General features: G+C 38.5%; 1 protein-coding gene across 4 annotated transcripts in view; it reads right to left on the reverse strand.

The window, feature by feature from the left end:
- Positions 1–19,431, reverse strand: part of su(w[a]) (suppressor of white-apricot) — a 158,599-nt gene that overhangs the window by 32,796 nt on the left and 106,372 nt on the right. For all 4 annotated transcript variants that reach the window (XM_090369770.1, XM_090369768.1, XM_090369771.1 and 1 more), the window contains one exon: positions 10,389–10,769. In XM_090369770.1, the coding sequence (XP_090225896.1) occupies positions 10,389–10,769 (381 nt within the window). The remainder of the gene's footprint in view (positions 1–10,388; positions 10,770–19,431) is intronic.

The following is a 19,431-nucleotide window of genomic DNA, read 5'->3' on the forward strand; positions in this document are numbered from 1 at the left end:
CAATGAAGAAGAAAGCAAATCAGATTGGATCCTCGTGTACTGGGTGTGGAAAAGTCTTAGATAATACAGCTGATTAAAAAGAATCTTCCTGTTCAGAAGTGGCTATGTGAGTGAGGCTGAGCCATATGAAATCAGTGATTTTGAAATTACAGATGACTGTTTATTAGAAAAACTTGAGCATAAAGGCAAGTAAGGCTCCCAGGGGCATATACCCAGTACTTCTGAGGGAGACCACCAGGGAGTGTATTGAACCATTAAGGTTAATTATTGGGGCACCTTCGGACTTGGGAGAGATTTCTTTGGATTAGAAGTGCCAGCATATCACCAATACATAAAGGTAGTTTTAAAAGCAAAATCTGCAACTACAGACTGGTTAGTCTGTATTCGGTGGTAGGGAAATCTTCAAGGAAATGATTAAAAGTGTAATCCAGGGACTTTTAGATAGCTATAGCATTCTAAGGACACGCAACTTAATTTTGTTAAGGGAAAATCATGTTTAACTAACTTAGTAAGCTAAAAAGGGGTTTAAGGCTGAAAGCCTCAGACTACTGGAAATTTACTAGATGTTCATAGCATAGTTTTTGTTACATCTCATATTGTGAATGCCTTCAAAATGAGCTGCTACAGAATTATGCACTACCTCCAATAAGCAATGCTTTTCCAGTAGAGAAGGCTAATGTTACTTATTCCACAGGTATCCGTGGTATCTGCCAAGGATAATAACATTAGTCTTCTGTATCAGAGAAGCATTCAAGGTAGTGCAATATCATGGCAACGCATTGTGAAAGCATTCACAATATGTGAGGTAACAAAAACGATGCCATCTCACCTACTGTGTTGATTTACTAAGAACTAAAGTGATGCCTTTGCACTAACTTGTCTAACTTAGTACACTATTTTGACATGAGCTAGATGCAGGGAATAAAACACTTGACAGAGTCCCTCATAAGACGTTACTGTATAAGCTGGAACGTGTTGGGATTACTGGAAGGATTCTAAGATGGATTGCTGGTGGACTGCAGGGCAGAAAGTTGTAATTAATGGAAATTCTTCAGACTGGCATAATTTCAAGGGTGGGGTCCCCCAAGGATTAGTTATTTGACCACTGTTGTTTTTGATTTTCATACACAACATGGATGAAGGGATAGTAGGTATGATGTCAAAATTTGCAGATGACGTAAAGACTGGTAGAGTTGTTAATGATTAGTGCTAAGCAGCACTCCTTCAGGATGACTTGAATGGGCTTCAAGAATGGTTAGAAAAGTGACAGCTATGTTTTAATGCAGCAAAATGCAAGGCCTTTAATCCCAAATTAAATTATACACTTGATTGGGGATAAAAACAGTAGAGGAAGAAAGGGATCTGGCAGTTATAATATATATATATTTTTTTATGTAAACCCCAAACACGAGAGGTGATTAATATTAGAACCTATAGTACTTAGTACGGTGCTTGGGTTGGAGGTTGAGAAGACGAAAGAAGATATTTGTTGATATGGGACTTGAACTTCTGTAGATTGTAATTTTCAGGAAATGCGTACGAAGGAAGGTTGTTCCAGAAAACGGCAGTTGAATGAATAAACAAGGAAGATGAAAAGTTGGTTCTGTGAGTTTGAACTGGGACAGTAAATGGATGTTGGCTGGTGGCAGCACATGTTTGGACTGTTATGAAAGAGAGAGAGTGGGAATTATAGAAGCCAATTCAGAAGAAGAACAGTGCCCATGGATGTATCTGTAGAAGAGGCATGCAGCAGAAAAAGTACATCTATGAGACAGCGAGTGAAGAGACTCTATTAGAGATGAATCATTAATTAACCTAACTGCCCTCTTCTGAATGGAATCAAGAAGCCTGAGAGAGGTTTTGGGGGCACCACCCCAGATGTGGGAATAATATTCCATGGCAGGGCGGATTTGCGATTTATACAGAGTGAGCAGCTGTTTGGAAGAAAAGTAACGCTGAGAGCGAAAGAGAAAACCAAGTTTTTTATATGCAGAGGAAGCAATATTTGTAATGTACTTGTGCCAAGAGAGAGATTAGAAGTCAAGGTAATCCCCAAAAGAGATATATCATTTTGCCTACAAATCGGAGTGTCATTAAAGATAAGCTAGGAGCAGAAGAATCCTTTTTGCGAGATATAAGACAAGACTGAGTTTTAGAAGAGTTGAAATCAACTAAGTTGTCTTTGCCCCACTGGAAAATTACCTGGAGATCGGCATTTAAGGAATTGGTAGCAGATTTTCGATAAGTTGAAGCTGATTGCGCAGGGCAAGGTTTCTAAAAATGGAAAGTAGAATGCAATGTGCTATCATCGGCAAAACTATGGATAGGATTTCCAGTCAATGGAAGAAGGTCATTAATATACAAGAGGAAAAGAGTGGGGGGAAAGAACTGAACCTTGAGGTACACCGGCATTAGTGGAGACGTTAGAAGACAGAGAGCCATCTACCATAACCCTCAGTGAGCAACAAGAGAGAAAACTGGATAACCAATTACAAAAAACAGTTGGCAAACCATAAGATGGAAACTTGTTTAGAAGACCTTCATGCCAAACACGATCAAATGCCTTTGAGATGTCAAGAGCAACTACTTGTGTTTTACGGAACCTTTCCATTGAATTAGTCCATAAATGGGTAACATAAGCCATAATATCACCAGTGGATCGACATTGGTGATTTATCCACTTTTCAAAATCTGTGTTCCTGAACTTACTCCTATTCTTTGCCGCCTTTTTTCACTTTCTTATTCCAAAGGTGTTTTTTCTTCTGCTTGGAAATTTGCTCATTTGTCACCCTTTTTAGGAACTAGCTGGATATGAGTAAATTTCCAAGCAGAAGGAAAAACACCTTTGGAATAAGAAAGTGAAAAAAGGTAGCAAAGAATAGGAGTAAGTTCAGGAGCACAGGTTTTGAGATGTGAAGAAATACCACTGGGACCTGGAGCTTTCTTAGCATCGAGATTCGTCAAAATCCTTCTGACATCCTTTTGACAGAAGATCACAGGAGGCATTGAATGGAGTGTGTTGGGAATGGTGGGAGGTGTTTTACCAAGATCATTAATACATGAGTTGGAAGAAAAATGGGATGCTAGCAGGTCAGCTTTATCCTTGGCTGAAGTGACAACAGAACCATCTGGTTTGGACAGAGGTGGGCAAAAGTTGCAGCCAATAGCTTTGGCAAGAGACCAGAATGCTCGGCTACCATTAGGGCAAGAAGCAAGTTTTCTTTTAGCCTGTTCAAACTCTAGTTTGGACTGATAACTGCTTTACAATTGTTGTGAGCTTTGGTGTAGGCAGAAAATGAAACTGAAGAATTAGAAACAAGCCAATTACGATATGCAACATTCTTCTCTTGAACAGCCTTAGCACATTTATTGGAAAACCAAGGTTTAATAATCCGACCAAGGAAAAGAAGAAAAGAAATCTCGCAGGTCATCCCATTTTGCATACTTGTAATGCCAAACAACATGAGGTTGGGAATAGCCATGAGATAAAGGCTCCACTGGAGAAGAGACAATCACCAAGTTGTGACCTGAAGTGCCTAAAGGACCTCTCACTTCGACCGTGTACTTAGAAGGGTTGTTTGTATGATTAGGATTGTCCGGTATTCTTGTAGGTAAATGAACAATCTGTGCAAGGTTATTAGTAATTGCAAAAGCCTCAGTATCTCGACAAAGCTGGGTCGGTATGACTAGAAAACGGAAGCCAGCTGGAGTTGTGAACATTAAAATCACCAAGGAAAATTACCTCACTGTTAGGAAAGTTGGACTGGAGAAAGTCAAATTGCAAAGAGAGGAAGTTAAAGAGCTCCAAGTGATTAGTGGAGTTGGGAGAACGGTAGAAACAACAGAAGAATCTGACACAATTGAGGTAGAGAGATTTTAAGTCAGAGGAAGATCAAAGAGAGGAGATTCCAAATTGCCAAGTCTCTGATAGGGAATATCAAAACGGCCATATGTACAAGTACCACCTTTGGGGCGAAAGGAATCATACAGCGAATAATTTGGACGTCTGAGATGAGCAGTAGTTGAATAAACCGATAACTGAGATTCTGTCAGAAAAAGTACATGGGGTTTGGCAGACTGCAAGTGGAAATGGACATAGTTGAGATTAGAACTGAGACCACATATATTTGTGGAATGAATTAGGAAGTGCTTGGGAGGTTTAGATCTTTTCACAGATAAGCTTGCTCTATTAGTTTGACAATTCATGGTGTATTAAATAGTAAGAAGAAGTGAGAGGGACATGCTGTATGAAGTAATGAAATTTTTTGGATATGGCATAGACATGGTACGATTATACCCAGATCTTCAACATAACGTGGTCTCGACAATGCTCCCCGCATACACACTACTCGGACTCCCTCCAGTCACTATCTGGCAGAGTAGAGGTAGCAAGATTATACACTAGCTGATCCGGAAGCCTCCTAGAGAGTTACCAATAGGTTCGGTCCGGTGTACTAACTAGCGGCCAGCCTGCGAACACCGTTTTAGAGCTGTACCCTCGAAATGTAAGGAATATTGGATCTCACCACGATGTTCATCATAACCACAAAAGTCATCAATCTTACTGCATGATGGAAGAGTTGAACGGAACTTAGCTCTAGAGACTAAACATGGGTTCCACCACTTCAAGCCTCCAATAAGCAAAGTGGTGGTATTGCACTGGTTGATGAGAGTCATCTACCATCTAGTACTGCCTGGTAACATAGAGGGGCAGCATTCCTCCATATGGTGTGGGTGCCACAACTCAATCCCTGCTTACATTGGTTCACACCTGGGTGGTCACCCATCATGCACTGGTGCATGGAGGTTATACTCAGGATTACCAACAGTCCCACCATCGTGAAGGTGCAAGCAGACCGCCCGGACTTCGCCGAAATTGGGTCCACTTGACATGAGTGTCACCCGAATATCAGTAACATCAGCGTTTTAGACCCCCAGATAGCAAGTACAGCTTGACTGGAATATCTGAGAGAATGTCTGTGACAACCTAAAATCAAAAGAAGTGCATCCAGTTTATATAGAAGAACAGTGCACTGTTGAGTCAGTTTGGTGTGACATAAGCACTGCGAAAGCAAAAATAAGAGTAGGAGTGTGTTATAGGCCTAATGACTCGAATGAGTACAATGAACAATTGTACAGAGAAATAGAGAGGGCTAGTAAATCAGAATGTCTTATAATGGTGGATTTTAACTTCCCAGATATTAAATGGAACTTGTGAGTTGGTCACTAACACACTAGTAAGACTTTTGTGGATTTATTGGATAATTGTTTTCTGCAGCAGCATGTTCGAGAGGCAACAAGAGAGTGTAATACTCTAGATCTGGTTATCAGCAGTGATCATTCGTGTATTAAGAATTTGCAGATAAAGGAACCACCAGGTGACAGTGATCACAGTGTACTGATGTGGGATTTACTTAAAGATATAATTACCATTAGGGGTAAAGGAAAGGGTTTTTGCTTCCATAAAGGTGAGTAGAGTGGTCTCAGACATTTTTTAAATTCTGTACAGTGGGATCAATTGACGATGTTACAAACAGTAAATTCTAAGTGGGAAGCATTCAAGGAATTAATCGTGGATGCTACTAAAAGTTTCATACCTATTAAGATTGTTCAAGGTTTAGGCCTAAATTGTTTTCAAATGACCTAATGAGACTCGTGACAGAAAAGAAAAATGCATGGGATGCATATAAATTATCAAGCGACTCAGAAGCCTATGGCAGATATAAGCTAGTCCGTAATGAGGTCACAAAGGAGGTTAGGCAGATTATGAGAAATCTTTGGGAAAAGATGCTAAGAAAAACAGCAAGGATTTCTTTACTTATACAAACTCTAAAAGGAAGGGGATGAATCCAATTGGTCCACTCGATATCGATGGTTCGACTGTTGATGATCCTGCTCAGATAGCAAACAAACAATGAGTATTTTGCATCTACATTCATACATGAGGAATTATTAAGGTTTGAAAATGGCAGAAGGCTATCAAATTGTAGCAGGGTGCTTAATGATTTTGTAATAACTGAGAGCAAAGTGGAGGAGAAATTGTTGAAGTTAAACATAAGAAAAGCACCTGGGGTGGATGGGATCTATCCAGTTATATTAAAGGAGGCGGCAAAGCAACTAAGCAAAGCCTTAGCCATAATTATGAGAGCATCCTTGGACTCCGGGGAGCTTCCCACAGACTGGAGATGTGCAAATGTATCCCCAATTCACAAAGGGGGATCGAAGGGTGACACGAGTAATTACAGACCAGTTAGTTTAACTTCTGTTCCGGGTAAAATAACGTTGCCACTGGTTAAAGATGCATTGCAGGATCATCTACACAAGACTGCAGCAATAATTCAGACACAGATTTGTCAGACAAGACTTTCCCTTAACAAACCCACGCTGTGGGTTTGTTAAGGGAAAGTCTTGTCTGACAAATCTGATAGGATATTATGATGTAGTTACAAAGGAACTGGATGTAAAAAATAATTTTGATATCATATATTTGGATTTCAGGAAAGCTTTTGACACTGTTGCGCATGGAAGAGTATTGTACAAATTGGAGCAGAATGGTATTAAGGGTAAGTTGCTACAATGGATAAAAGGATGGTTGAGTGGGAGAAGACAGGGGGTAGTAATTAATGGGTGCTGCTCTTCGTGGACTAATGTTATTAGTGGAGTCCCACAGGGTTCGGTGTTGGGTCCTCTGTTGTTTTGTATATTTATCAATGATATTGATGAAGGTATATCAGGCTTAGTGTCGAAGTTTGCAGATGATACAAAGGTTGGCAGGGTTGTTAATGACAGTAATGGCAGTGTGAACTACTGCAACAGAATCTAGAAAATTTGGGAAGATGGGCTGAGAAGTGGCAACTGAAGTTTAACATTGACAAATGCAAAATACTTTATATGGGTAGAAGTAACCCCAGAGGAATGTACCAACTGTGTGGTACTACACTTAGGGTGGTAGAAAATTAAAAAGACCTGGGAGTAATTGTGCAGTCAGATATGAAGTTTTCTAAACAAATCAGACAGGCTGCAAGAGCAGGTCATGGGGTTTTGTCAATGATATACAGGAATTTTGCTAGCTGGGAATAGGAGGTATTGTCCCTCTGTATAAGGCAATGGTCAGGCCACGCCTTGAGTACTGCGTACAGGTCTGGAGACCTCACTTTAGAAAGGATGTAGATTTGCCTGAGTGTGTACAGAGAAGGGCAACAAGATTGGTGAGGGGGAATGAAGGGATCCTCTTATCAAGAGAGAGAGAGAGAGAGAGGGGGGCTTAAGTTCTGCAGATTGCAGTGGCTGGAGACTAGACACCTGCACGGTGATCTGATTGAGGTGTATAAGGCTTTGAATGGGTTGAGCATGCTGAATTCTGATGGGTTTCTTCCACTTGTTCAGATTACGAACCTAAGGGGGCATAAATTCAAATTAAGAAAAGACAGATGTAGAATAGATGTGTGGAAATTTGCCTTTAGCCAGCGGATGGTTAATTGCTGGAACAAACTTCCATCTGTCGTGGAAGTTGATAGGTTAAATAAATTTAAGGAGGAACTGGACAGGCATTTGGAGGGAATGGTGTGATTTTTTTTTTGGCTGATGCTGCATAAGTTGATACACTTGCTTTCTTGCATCACATGCAACTACTACTACTACTACCTCAAGGACCAAATATGGAGTTTGAATATGAAGTGTGAATATGAAATATGAAGTTTTCTGAATAATGTAAACAGGCAGCCAGGAAAGCCCATGGTGTCCTATCAATCATTAACCTGTAGAGATATGGAGGTTACAGTCCCACTGTATAAGGCAAATGTAACACCACATTTGGAATGCTGTGTTCAAGTATGAAGATTTCATCTGAAAAAAGACATTGAGCTTCTTGAAAGGGTCCAATGAAGGGCATATGAGGAAGGACTCCGTATATGTGGGCTACAGAGCTTGGTAACCAGGCACCTTGGAGGTGACCTGATTGAGATTTATAAGACTCTGAGAGGGGTTAGTAAAATGAACAAATGCAGAATTTTCACTGTTATAGAGAATTCCAGAACTTGTGGGCATAAATTCAAATTACAGGGGAAGAGGTTTAGATTAGATTACAGGAAGTTTTCTTTTAGCCAGCAAGTCATTGATTGCTGGAACAGGTTGCCTTCACCGGTAGTTGAGGCTGACAGTTTGATAAATTCAAGTCAACTGTGGTTAGCCTTACTGAGTTGTATCTGTCAAACAGAACAGGATCTCGTCTCCCCCATAAAAGCAGATGTCTGTATGTATGCCAGGTATGTAGTCTTGTTAGTATAACTTTGTCCTGTCTATTTGTTCATATACTAGAGCTCAACAAACATAGAACTTTTTTTAATTCTCCAAAGTTGCACCGAAATGGAGGTATAATTGGCATGAAAGATAGCTCTTAAATCTGTATACAGATCAAGAGCATGATCTGGATTTTTTGCAGCTCACTCACAATCATTTTTCTGATTTTTGAAAATCTGAAAGTTGGTTCTGGAGATATTGAATCAATCGGTGTGAGGCAGTGTAGTTCTGTAAAACCAACTACACTAACAACTATACTGAGTTGTTAGATTTTAATCCATCTGTATAAATTGGCATGGTCAACAGCCAAGGAGGTTTTGAATTTATGAGTAGCAATGTGACAGAAATTTATTTCTCAAACTCGAACTAAATGACTGGACAACCATTATGGTTTATTTTAATTTTGATTCTTAGTTAACCACACGATGTTAACTACGTTTGGTTGTAATAACTGATTATGTATTTTCACTGCATAGGTAAGCTTGTCAAAGATGTAGTAGAGGTTCAGATGAATCCAAAAACTAGGTAAAAATAAAAGTTCTAAAGACTCCTAGGGCTATGCAAAGAGCACAGTGGTGAATGGTATCTGGACAGTGTAATGTGCTATTTTGGCTGAAGCAGATAAAGGAGATCCATAAATCATAACTTTATATAACTGTAGTAATGTGGACCTATTGGCTCCCTAGGCTACTGGAGATACTGTACTTAAAAATATTAAGTTTTGACAGGCAACAGTTCAATATACGGCCACTGAAGATGGTTTGGGGAGCAGAATGTTACCTGAAATGTTTTGTCCAGCAGAATTTCTCTCTCTAAGGTCAAAGAGGGTTATGCTTAGTTCTGAGTTTGGGGGGAATCCTTACTCTTGTACACGTATTGTAGATAAACAGTCTTTATGTCACACCTGAAAAATTCCAAAACGAAATCCTAAATAAATTGAGGAAGTGTCCTCTATTCTAACTCTAATAGATCTCGCAGGATTCAAAAGCTCCACACTGCATATCAAATGTTTTCTCAAGATCATGTTGTTTTCTGATAAGCAAATTTCTTATATCTGTGTCAACTTCTTTGGCATGTAAGTCATAAGTTGACCTATTTTTTTTTTTAATTCAAATTGCTAAAGTGATAAAGCATTCCCTTCTTCCACTAACCATGTTAATTTCCTATGTGCCATTCATTCAAGGATTTTACCTAAGCAGCTTGTTAATGAAACAGGAAGATGATCATAGGTATAAAAAGGATCTTTTCCAGGTTTACAAAATGCAAACACAACTACATTTTGTCATATGGATGCATATAAATTGTTTAAAAAATTTCATTTCATTTTACAACGCCAGTAGAGTAATTCAAGCAGTCAGGGCTTAGATACTATATCATGGAATAATATACACCATTTGGACCTACAGCACAGCACTCAAGTATATCTGTAATGGTACGTAGTCCCCCTTTTCAAAACTGTAAATTATAAGTGAGTTGAGAAGTTCAAATTGATTTGCCCACCTTGTGCTTTAAATCTTTGAAAATCGGTAATATAAAGATTGCAACTGCTGATACAGTAGAAAAAGAAATCAGCCATAATTTCTATTTCTGAGATCCTATCTGGCAAAGAGACATCCTAATATTTCAATGAAAGGCTGTAGATTACAGCCTTTCATTGAAATATTAGGATGTCAATGAAAGGCTGTAGATTATTAGGATATCTGAAAATTCGTGCGTGTGCACACAGAGAGAGAGAGAGAGAGAGAGAGAGAGAGAGAGAGAGAGAGAGAGAGAGAGAGAGAGAAGCTGTACATGAGAAAACAGCATTTAAAAAAAAATTGATTAACTCAACCATATTTCTATCGAAAAAATTTTTCACTGTTGTTCAGTAATTACCGCATTAAATAAATCAAGGGGGTTTTTATATGATTGTGTGGGATACCAACTACTGATTACTGTCAGATTGCCAACAACAGCAAGCTGACTAATGGGGTTGTTCAACCATGTTAGTATAAACAAATGTGGTCTATAATCCACAGGTCAACAGACACCAAAGCATGGAAGTCATCAGTTAAATAAAATAAAAGTCTGAAGGGCGGAAAACAATTTACCTTTCACTGGTTTTGCAGCAGCAGATGAAGGTACTGGCAAAGCTGATTTTGGTGATGTTGGTCTTTCTTCATCTTCTTGGTCTCCCAGATCCTTCTCTTCTTCTTCAGTTTGTTGTTGTTCTTCCTCCTCCTCTGCTTCTTCCACTTCCTCCTTCTGCTCCATAGGTGGTGTTGTTACTATTTCCTCCTGAATGGGAATATAAGAAGCAGCAGTTTCTGCTGCTTCTTGTTCATGCATCAAGTCTTCAGTCTGTTCACCTGGTGAAGAAGGCTGAGAAGCTGTTTCTGTTGATTGCTTATATGCTATAGATGTAGCTCTCCTATACATATAATATGGATAGTATTCATTCCATGGATGGAGAAAATCAAACCTTTTATCACCTGGAGATAAATAATAATAATGAAATACAGTAAAAGAAATAATAAAAGGTAATTTAGGAGAAGAGGAAATTAATATTAAAATGCATGCATTTATTTAAAGTTTTTCTATGAAACATCAAAATTGTTATTAGCATTAGCATTAGTAGAGGCATATGATGCAAGAAAGCAAGCTTATTCAGCATCAGCCAAAAAAATAAATCTCTCCCATTTCACCCCTCCGTTCGTTCGAAATACCTGTCCAGTTGAGCTTTAAATTTGTTTAGGCTATCAACTTCAACAACAAGTGATGGAAGTCAGTTCCACCAATTTGCCTTTGGCCAACCACCCGCTGGCCAAAGGCAAATTTCCGCACATCTATCCGACATCCGTCCTTCCTCAATTTGAATTTATGCCCTCTGAGGTGATTATTCTGAGAAAGATGAAGAATCCCATTGGCATTGAGCATGCTCAAACCATTCAAAGCCTTATACACCTCTATCAGATCACCTCGCCGGTGCCTAGTCTCCAGACTCTGTAATTTGCAAAACTTAAGCCTTTCTTCGTAAGAGCAACCCTTTGTTCCATTTACTAATCTTGTTGCCCTTCTCTGTACCCGTTCCAGCAGCTCTACATCCTTCTTGAAATGAGGCCTCCAGACCTGTATACAGTACTCAAGATGTGGCCTAACCATTGCCTTATACAAGGGAATAATCACCTCCTTATCCCTGCTAGAAAAATTCCTGTATATCATTGACAAGACCCCATGAGCTACTCTTGCAGCTCGTCTGCACTGCTCAGAGAACTTCATATCTGCCTGCACAATTACCCCCAGGTCCTTTTCATTCTCCACCACTGTCAGTGTAGTACCGCAGAGTTGATACATTGCTTGGGGTTACTGTTACCCATATGTAGTACTTTACATTTGTCAATGTTAAACTTCATTTGCCACCTCTCAGCCCATCTGTTCAACCTTTCCAGATCCTGTTGCAGCAGCATAGCGTCAGTAGTGTCCTTAACGACCCTGCAAACCTTTGTATCATCTGCAAACTTAGACATTAAACTTGATATCCCATCATCAATATCATTCATAAACACCGAAAACAACAATGGACCCAACACTGAACCTTGAGGAACTCCACTAATAACATTAGTCCACGTTGAGCAGTGTCCATTGATTACCACTCTCTGTCTTCTGCCACTCAACCATCCCCTTATCCATAGCAGCAATTTGCCTCCAATGCCACACTGCTCCAATTTGTGCAGCAGTCTTCCATGTGCAACAGTATCAAAAGCCTTTCTAAGATCCAAATATATAATATCAAAGTTATTCCCTGCATCCAGTTCTTTTGTGACTACATCATAGTATCCAATCAAATTGGTCAGGCAAGACCTGCCCTTAACAAAACCATGCTGCGTCTGAGCTATAACTGAATTCTTGTCTAGATGATCCTGCAGTGCTTCTTTAACCAGTGCCTCCATTAATTTACCTGGAACAGAAGTTAAACTAACAGGTCTATAATTACTTGTGTCAGCCTTTGATCCTCCTTTGTGAATTGGGGTTACATTTGCACATCTCCAGTCTATGGGTACCTCCCCTGAGTCCAAAGAAGCTCTCATAATTATGGCTAGGGATTTGCATACTTCCTTTGCTGCCTCCTTTAATATAACTGGATAGATCCCATCCACCCCAGGTGCCTTTTTTATGTTTATCCTCAACAATCTCTCCTCCACTTTCCTCTCAGTTATTACAAAATCATCCAGCTCACTGCCAATGTTTACTTTACCTACATCATTCTCCTTCCTGAATAACTCCTCATGCGTGAATGTAGATGCAAAATACTCGTTTAGATTGTTAGCCACCTGAGCAGGATCCTCAACTGTTGAACCATCAATATCCAGTGGACCAATCTGATTCATCCCTTTCCTTCTCGAGTTCAAGTATGTAAAGAACTCCTTTCTGTTTTTCTTTGCATCCTTTGCCAAGGATTTTTCGTAGTCTGCCTTTGCCTGCCTAATCTCCTTTGTGACTTGGTTACAGACCAACTTATATCTATCATAGGCTTCCATGTCACCCATTAATTTGTATGTATCCCATGCATTTTTCTTCTCTGCCACATGTCTCATTAGTCCATCTGACATCCATTTAGGCCTAAACCTTGAACAATATTTCTTAGTTGGTATGTAAAGCCTGGTAGCCACCAAGATTAGTTCCTTGAATGCTTCCCATTTTGAGTTTGCTGTTGGTAACATCATCAGTTGGTCCCACTGTATAGAATTTAAATACTGTCTCAGACCATCATAGTCGCCTTTACGAAAACAAAAACCCTTCCCTTTACCTCTGATGGTAGTTACCTCCTTGAGTAAATCCCACTTCAACACACTGTGATCACTGCCACCTAGTGGTTCATTTATCTGCAGGTTCTTAATGCATGAAGAATCACTACTGATAATCAGATCAAGAGTATTGCTCCCTCTAGTTGCCTCACGAACATGCTGATGTAGAAAACAATCATCCAATAAATCCACAAAAGCCTTGCTAGTGTGCGAGTGACCAACCCACAAATTCCAGTCAATATCTGGGAAATTAAAATCCCCCATTATAAGACTCTCTGATTTACTGGCCCACTCTATTTCCCTGTACAATATATTATTATACTCATCAGAGTCATTAGGCCTATAGCACACTCCTACTCTCAATTTTGATTTCCCTATGCTTATGTCACACCAAACTGACTCGACACTGCCCTGTCCATCGATGTCAACTGGCTTCACTTCCTTTGACTTTATGTGTTTCTTAATTAATAGCATAACCCCTCCTCCCCTCCTGTCCTGTCTATCCTTTCTATATACATTGTATTCCCCAAATTCCAGTTCCGCATTACTTATATCTGTGTGACACCACGTCTCTGATATCCCAACAATATCTGCCTTTGATGTTTTGAGCAATACCTCAAATTCATCAAATTTATTTACCAAACTCCTAGCATTGGTGTACACGCAGGTATACATGCACCTGTTTCTATTCTTAGCTACCCTAACACAACCCATATGTTTACTTGTAACGCAATGACTACCAGCAGTCTCTGAAATATCCTGCATCTTGTTTTTCAGACTTCTGCTCATTTGAATAGAAGCAGTGCAAGAATCACTTCCACCTCTGCCAGTGGCTACTGTTAATCTATTAGTCCTTGTATCCCCCCCAACTAGCAGTTTTCCGACCCACCTAACACTGCCTCGACAGCATCAGCAAAAATTCTTGCACCCTTTCTATTTAAGTGTATCCCATCCCTGTAGAAGCAGTCTCTCCTGTTAACAAGTACAGACCAGGCTGAAAAAAATTCTACCCCTTGAGCTCTGCACAATCTTTCCAGGGCCGAATTGATTGACAGGGCTCTCATCATATACTCCCTCCTATCGTGTCTGGGCAGAATTGCAGACACTTTCAATTTCAACCCTAATTCACGGCTTTTTTTCATCAGTGACCTGTACTTGTTAAGTAATTCCGCCGGTCTCCTACTCTTAATATCATTAGTGCCAACGTGTACAACTATATCACCTTTTGTGCCCTTAAAAGATGATATCCGCTCTACAACGTCATCAACCTTTGCCCCTGGCAGACATACCCTGGTCCTATTCCACCTTATATAGAAACACTTGTAAGTAAACGAGTTATTCCAAATTGCATCAATTTACTTTTATCATATTAAAATTGTATTAATAAAAAAATTAAAAGTTGTACTAATATCATATTTTTTTAAAGAGTGATCCATAATCAAATCCCTACTTAAAGTTATCATTTTTTGGTTTCTTTCAGACTGATCTATGCTCAAAGATCATAAACCCCCTACGATGTAATGTTTGTTAGCTTGTGACTGCGGTTTAGATGGAGTCAAAAAGAAATGGGAAGAGGTGCCACTTTGAATCTAAAGAAAAAATTATGTCGAAAGCTACATTTGGTAAAAATTCCTCGTTTGGTTAAAAATAACTTTGTTGACAAAAAATTCAACAAGGGGAAACAAAAATAAAATGAATTTTACAAGATCAGCCCTCTTATATTTACTTCATATTTAGCCCACTTTTCAGCCCACTTCATATTTACTGACTGAAATTCATAACTGGCTGGATATACAGTTCCCACCTCTCTACAGATCAGGTAATAGGAACTGACAGTTTGATCCAACTAGAAACCAAATTTGCAGCCTATGAATTTATTTTATGAGGATATCTACAGAAAAACTTGTATACCAGCAAACCAACTAATTTGATGAATTATAAATTTCTATACACTTATTTTGCCAATTTGCAAAAGGGTAACTATAACCCTTTTGCAAATGTTCAATAGGACATTTTGATGGTTCTGAAAACAACAGACCTAAGCACCCATTCCCTTATTCCTGTTGATGCTTTACTAGTCATGCATCATGAATACTTGCCTGTAGCCATGCCTTCAGAAATTTTGCTATTGCAAAAGCTTCTTTAAGAAGTTGGTTACTGTTGCTCAATAGTGCGCTATGTAACCGGAGGCCATATTATTATCTTAGTATTTTGGTTGGAGGAGGAGATGATGATCTCAGAATTCACCAGGGAAAAAATCCAAAGAGAAACTCAAATTTTAATGTGCAATTAGTCAAAATTTAATGTCCAAAATGAATGATGCAAATCCAGGAAGTGGTTTTGATATTCATAATTAAACGACCTGAATTAATAATGCACTTCAACAATAACATTCTTAGTGTACCAAGTTGCAGATTTTCAGTAAACAGTAAAAGAGCAGTGGCTCACAAAAGATAATATAATTTTTTCATAGCAGAATGTGGAAACCATACAATTTCAGCTCTCAATATCTCCCTTTATATTAATTGGATCCTAGCAAAAATAACAGTGTTGATACAACTCAACTCATTACAACTCAAATTCCCTAGAATTCACTGTTTGTATACATGTTTCCAAAATTGGTTTTTAAGAAATCATGCACACGTGACACATTTTCAGGTGGCACTTTTTTAATAAGGTATAATACCTGGAAAAACAATGCTCTATTCCAATGGAACACTGCTACATCCAATACTACAGGATTAACATGCCGACCATATTTTAATGTACTCTAGTGGTTTCCGACGGGGCCATTTTAGAAATTTATGAAGCCATGTGGTTTGTCAAATGAATAACGGGGGGGAGGGGGGTCCCACAGAACTCAACATTTGTAACCTAGCCGAGTCACATCAAGTTCAGGGATCTCGGAACTGCTTGTTTTGTTCAAATATCAATGGTAACTGGTAATCAATGGACACTGCTCATCGTGGACTAATGTTATTAGTGGAGTCCCTCAGGTCTCAGTGTTGGGTCCATTATTGTTTTCTGTATTTATAAATGATATTGATGATGGTATATCAAGCTTAATGTCCAAGTTTGCAGACGATACAAAGGTTGGCAGGGTTGTCAAGGACACTACTGACACTATGCTGCTGCAACAGGATCTGGAAAGGTTGAGCAGATGGGCTGAGAGGTGGCAAATGAAGTTTAACATTGACAAATGTAAAGTACTACACATGGGAAACAGGAACCCCAGAGCAACTTATCAACTCTGTGATGCTACACTGACAGTGGTAGAGAATGAAAGGGACTTGGGGGTGGTTGTGCAGGCAGATATGAAGTTCTCTGAGCAGTGCAGACGGGCTGCAAGAGTAGCTCATGGAGTATTGTCAATGATATACAGGAATTTTTCCAGCAGGGATAAGGAGGTGATTATTCCCTTGTATAAGGCAATGGTCAGGCCACACCTAGAGTACTGTATACAGGTCTGGAAGCCTCATTTCAAGAAGGATGTAGAGCTGCTGGAATGAGTACAAAGAAGGGCAACAAGATTAGTGAATGGAACAAAGGGGTGCTCTTACGAAGAAAGGCTTAAGTTTTGCAAATTACAGTGTCTGGAGACTAGGCACCAGCGAGGTGATCTGATAGAGGTGTATAAAGCCTTGAATGGTTTGAGCATGCTCAATGCTGATGGGATTTTTCCTCTAGCTCAGAATAATCACCTGAGAGGGCATAAATTCAAATTGAGGAAAGACAGATGTAGGATAGACGTGCGGAAATTTGCCTTTAGCCAGCGGGTGGTTGGTTGGTGGAACAGACTTCCATCCCTTGTAGTGGAGGTTGATAGCCTAAATAAGTTTAAGGCTCAGCTGGACAGATGTTTTGAATGAACAGAGGGGTGAAGTGGAAGTGGGTTTTTTTTTTTTTTTTTTTTTGGCTGATGCTGCATAAGCTTGCTTTCTTGCATCAAATGCCTCTACTAATGCTAATATAACATTTTTTATATAATTTTTTTTCATTTATGTATTTATATTATAAATGCAAGCTGCATATTTCCTTATTACCAATGAATTAAGTAAAATAATTAATTGCAAACTAATTAAGGTTTTGAAGTTAAAAACTGATTAAATATAGTAGACTGCCGAAATAATGGCATCCCAAATAAAGCACATTGAGATCGGATGTATATATACAGCGCAGATGCCTTGCAGTTCCGAAAAAGAAAACGGCAAGTCACATGATTACTGTATTTTTTTACGTTTGCCATTTTGAAAGCGAATTCTGTACTGATATCACGGATTATACCACTGTTTTAGATTTATTTTAAATTAAAAAACCCCTCACTATGGCTCCCGAAGTTAATAAATCTCATACAGAGAAGAAAAGAAGAACAACATTAAAGCTTAGTGACAAACCTGATATAATCCAAACTATTACACTGGGATCACCCAGAAAGTTAAGTCATATACGTATGTGTATTGTGTCTGTAAATTGCATGTGTTCTCTGCTCGATTTGCCTGTTTTATTGGACTAAAACCGCCAGCTTCTGGGGGGGAAAACCTTGCTATCTATGCCTGAGACCCACTAACTCAGCCAAGGGGTGAAAAAAGCCTATAAAAGTTCCTCGCATTATCAACAGGATTCGAACCCAGGCCTTTTCCACCAGGTGTGGGGAAGACTGTGACAATATCACTGTGCTACCCACGCAGGCTAAACTTGATATAAAAAAGAAAACAGAACAGGGCATAACAGAAGTGTATTAATGGCAGAATATAACACTGCATTGTCAACATGTTGATGTTTTTTTATGTGCAGTTAATAAAATTGCATTCTTAATCTATTTCATATTTTGCCTCATTATTTCTGCATTAAATACATTAAAAATAAAACTGTCTAGATAATGGAAAAATCAAAACAACAGCACCTTGAATCCCTGAAGTTGCCATTATTTCGAAAGTCTACTGTAGAATATTGAATAGTTCTCAGATTAGAATAGCTATTTATGTTTTATTTTGACAGAAAACTTTAGAAATTTTTGGAAATATTATCAAAATGATCAAAAATTTGTATATACTATTTTTTAAACTACTTTTATACAAAAAAACTGATTTCCACGAAAGAGATCTTAGAAAATAATACTTCTAAATAAATAATAATAGAGAGACATTTGGATAAAAAAGGTTGGAAAACAGTGATCTAGATAATTTCAAAATTTTTCAAAGCTAGAAAAAGCACTTTAAATAAATGCTTGCAAAATATCTCAATATTCAATGGCAGTGATCTGGTAATTTGTCCATATGTATTGTAGCAGTGGTGCAACAATTTGACTGTCAGTGAGATCATTTAATCTGGCGATGTAGAATCTACATCGCCAGATTAAATGATCATCAGCGAAAACAGATTGATTACCAATTTCATCGTGGTAAAAGGACTGCTTGACTACTGTCTTAATGATATCCTTGAATGACAGAGGAGTAATTTTCAAAAAAGGCTGGTACAATTTTTAATTTCAGCTAATTTTAAATTTTTCTTGTGTAATAATTATTAAGTACAAAGCTTGAGAAATTATGGTAAAACTTATTTTAATTTTTTTTAAATACGGTAAAGCAAGCTTCCATGAAATCAATGTCAGTATCTTGTTTGTTTGTAAGATTTGGAAAATTTAGCATTTTGCACATACAGGTTATATTGTAGTATGACCTGTCTACTGCTTTAAAAGTCATATCTTTCCCCATTAAAGTTTTTGTTTGAGTCATGGATATTTTATCAGCTTTGTTTCTCCAGGATATTTTTCACATCTGTCATACATTCGTGTGAATTTACATTAAAGATAATTATTCTCATTGTTTGTTTATAAATAAGGTTCTAGCATGTATAAAATGTGTGCTTCTTGGACGCACGCACGCACGCGCACACACACACACACACACACACACACACACACACACACACACTCTTCAGCCAACGTTCAAAAAAATTTTCACAGCCCCTACTTTAGTATCTGAATTTTGTTTAAAGAATGTGTACAGTTTAGATACATTATTTAATACTCTTTTGCTTACAGACTTATATGCCATCAATTTTCAATGATACAGAGTCTTTCCTTTTTTTACAGGAACAATCACCAACTTCATAAAACTGTGTCAGTTTTTATGCTCCTGAAATGGGTTCTTTGTCATGATACTTTTCAGGGTAAGAAAATAACCTGCTATTAATCTTTAGGTTCCTTCTAATGCGAATTTTGAAATGTTAGCCACTTTTGCAATTTGTGCAGTGGACCAACCCTTAGGAACAAGCATGACAAATGTACTGCGCTTCTAACATGAAGAGGAAATAAAACAAACACATACATCTTAATTTTAAATCTGAA

The sequence above is a fragment of the Mastigoproctus giganteus genome, chromosome 3, assembly GCF_048544385.1.
Source record: "Mastigoproctus giganteus isolate SK-2022 chromosome 3, ASM4854438v1, whole genome shotgun sequence".
NCBI classification, from domain to species: domain Eukaryota; kingdom Metazoa; phylum Arthropoda; class Arachnida; order Uropygi; family Thelyphonidae; genus Mastigoproctus; species Mastigoproctus giganteus.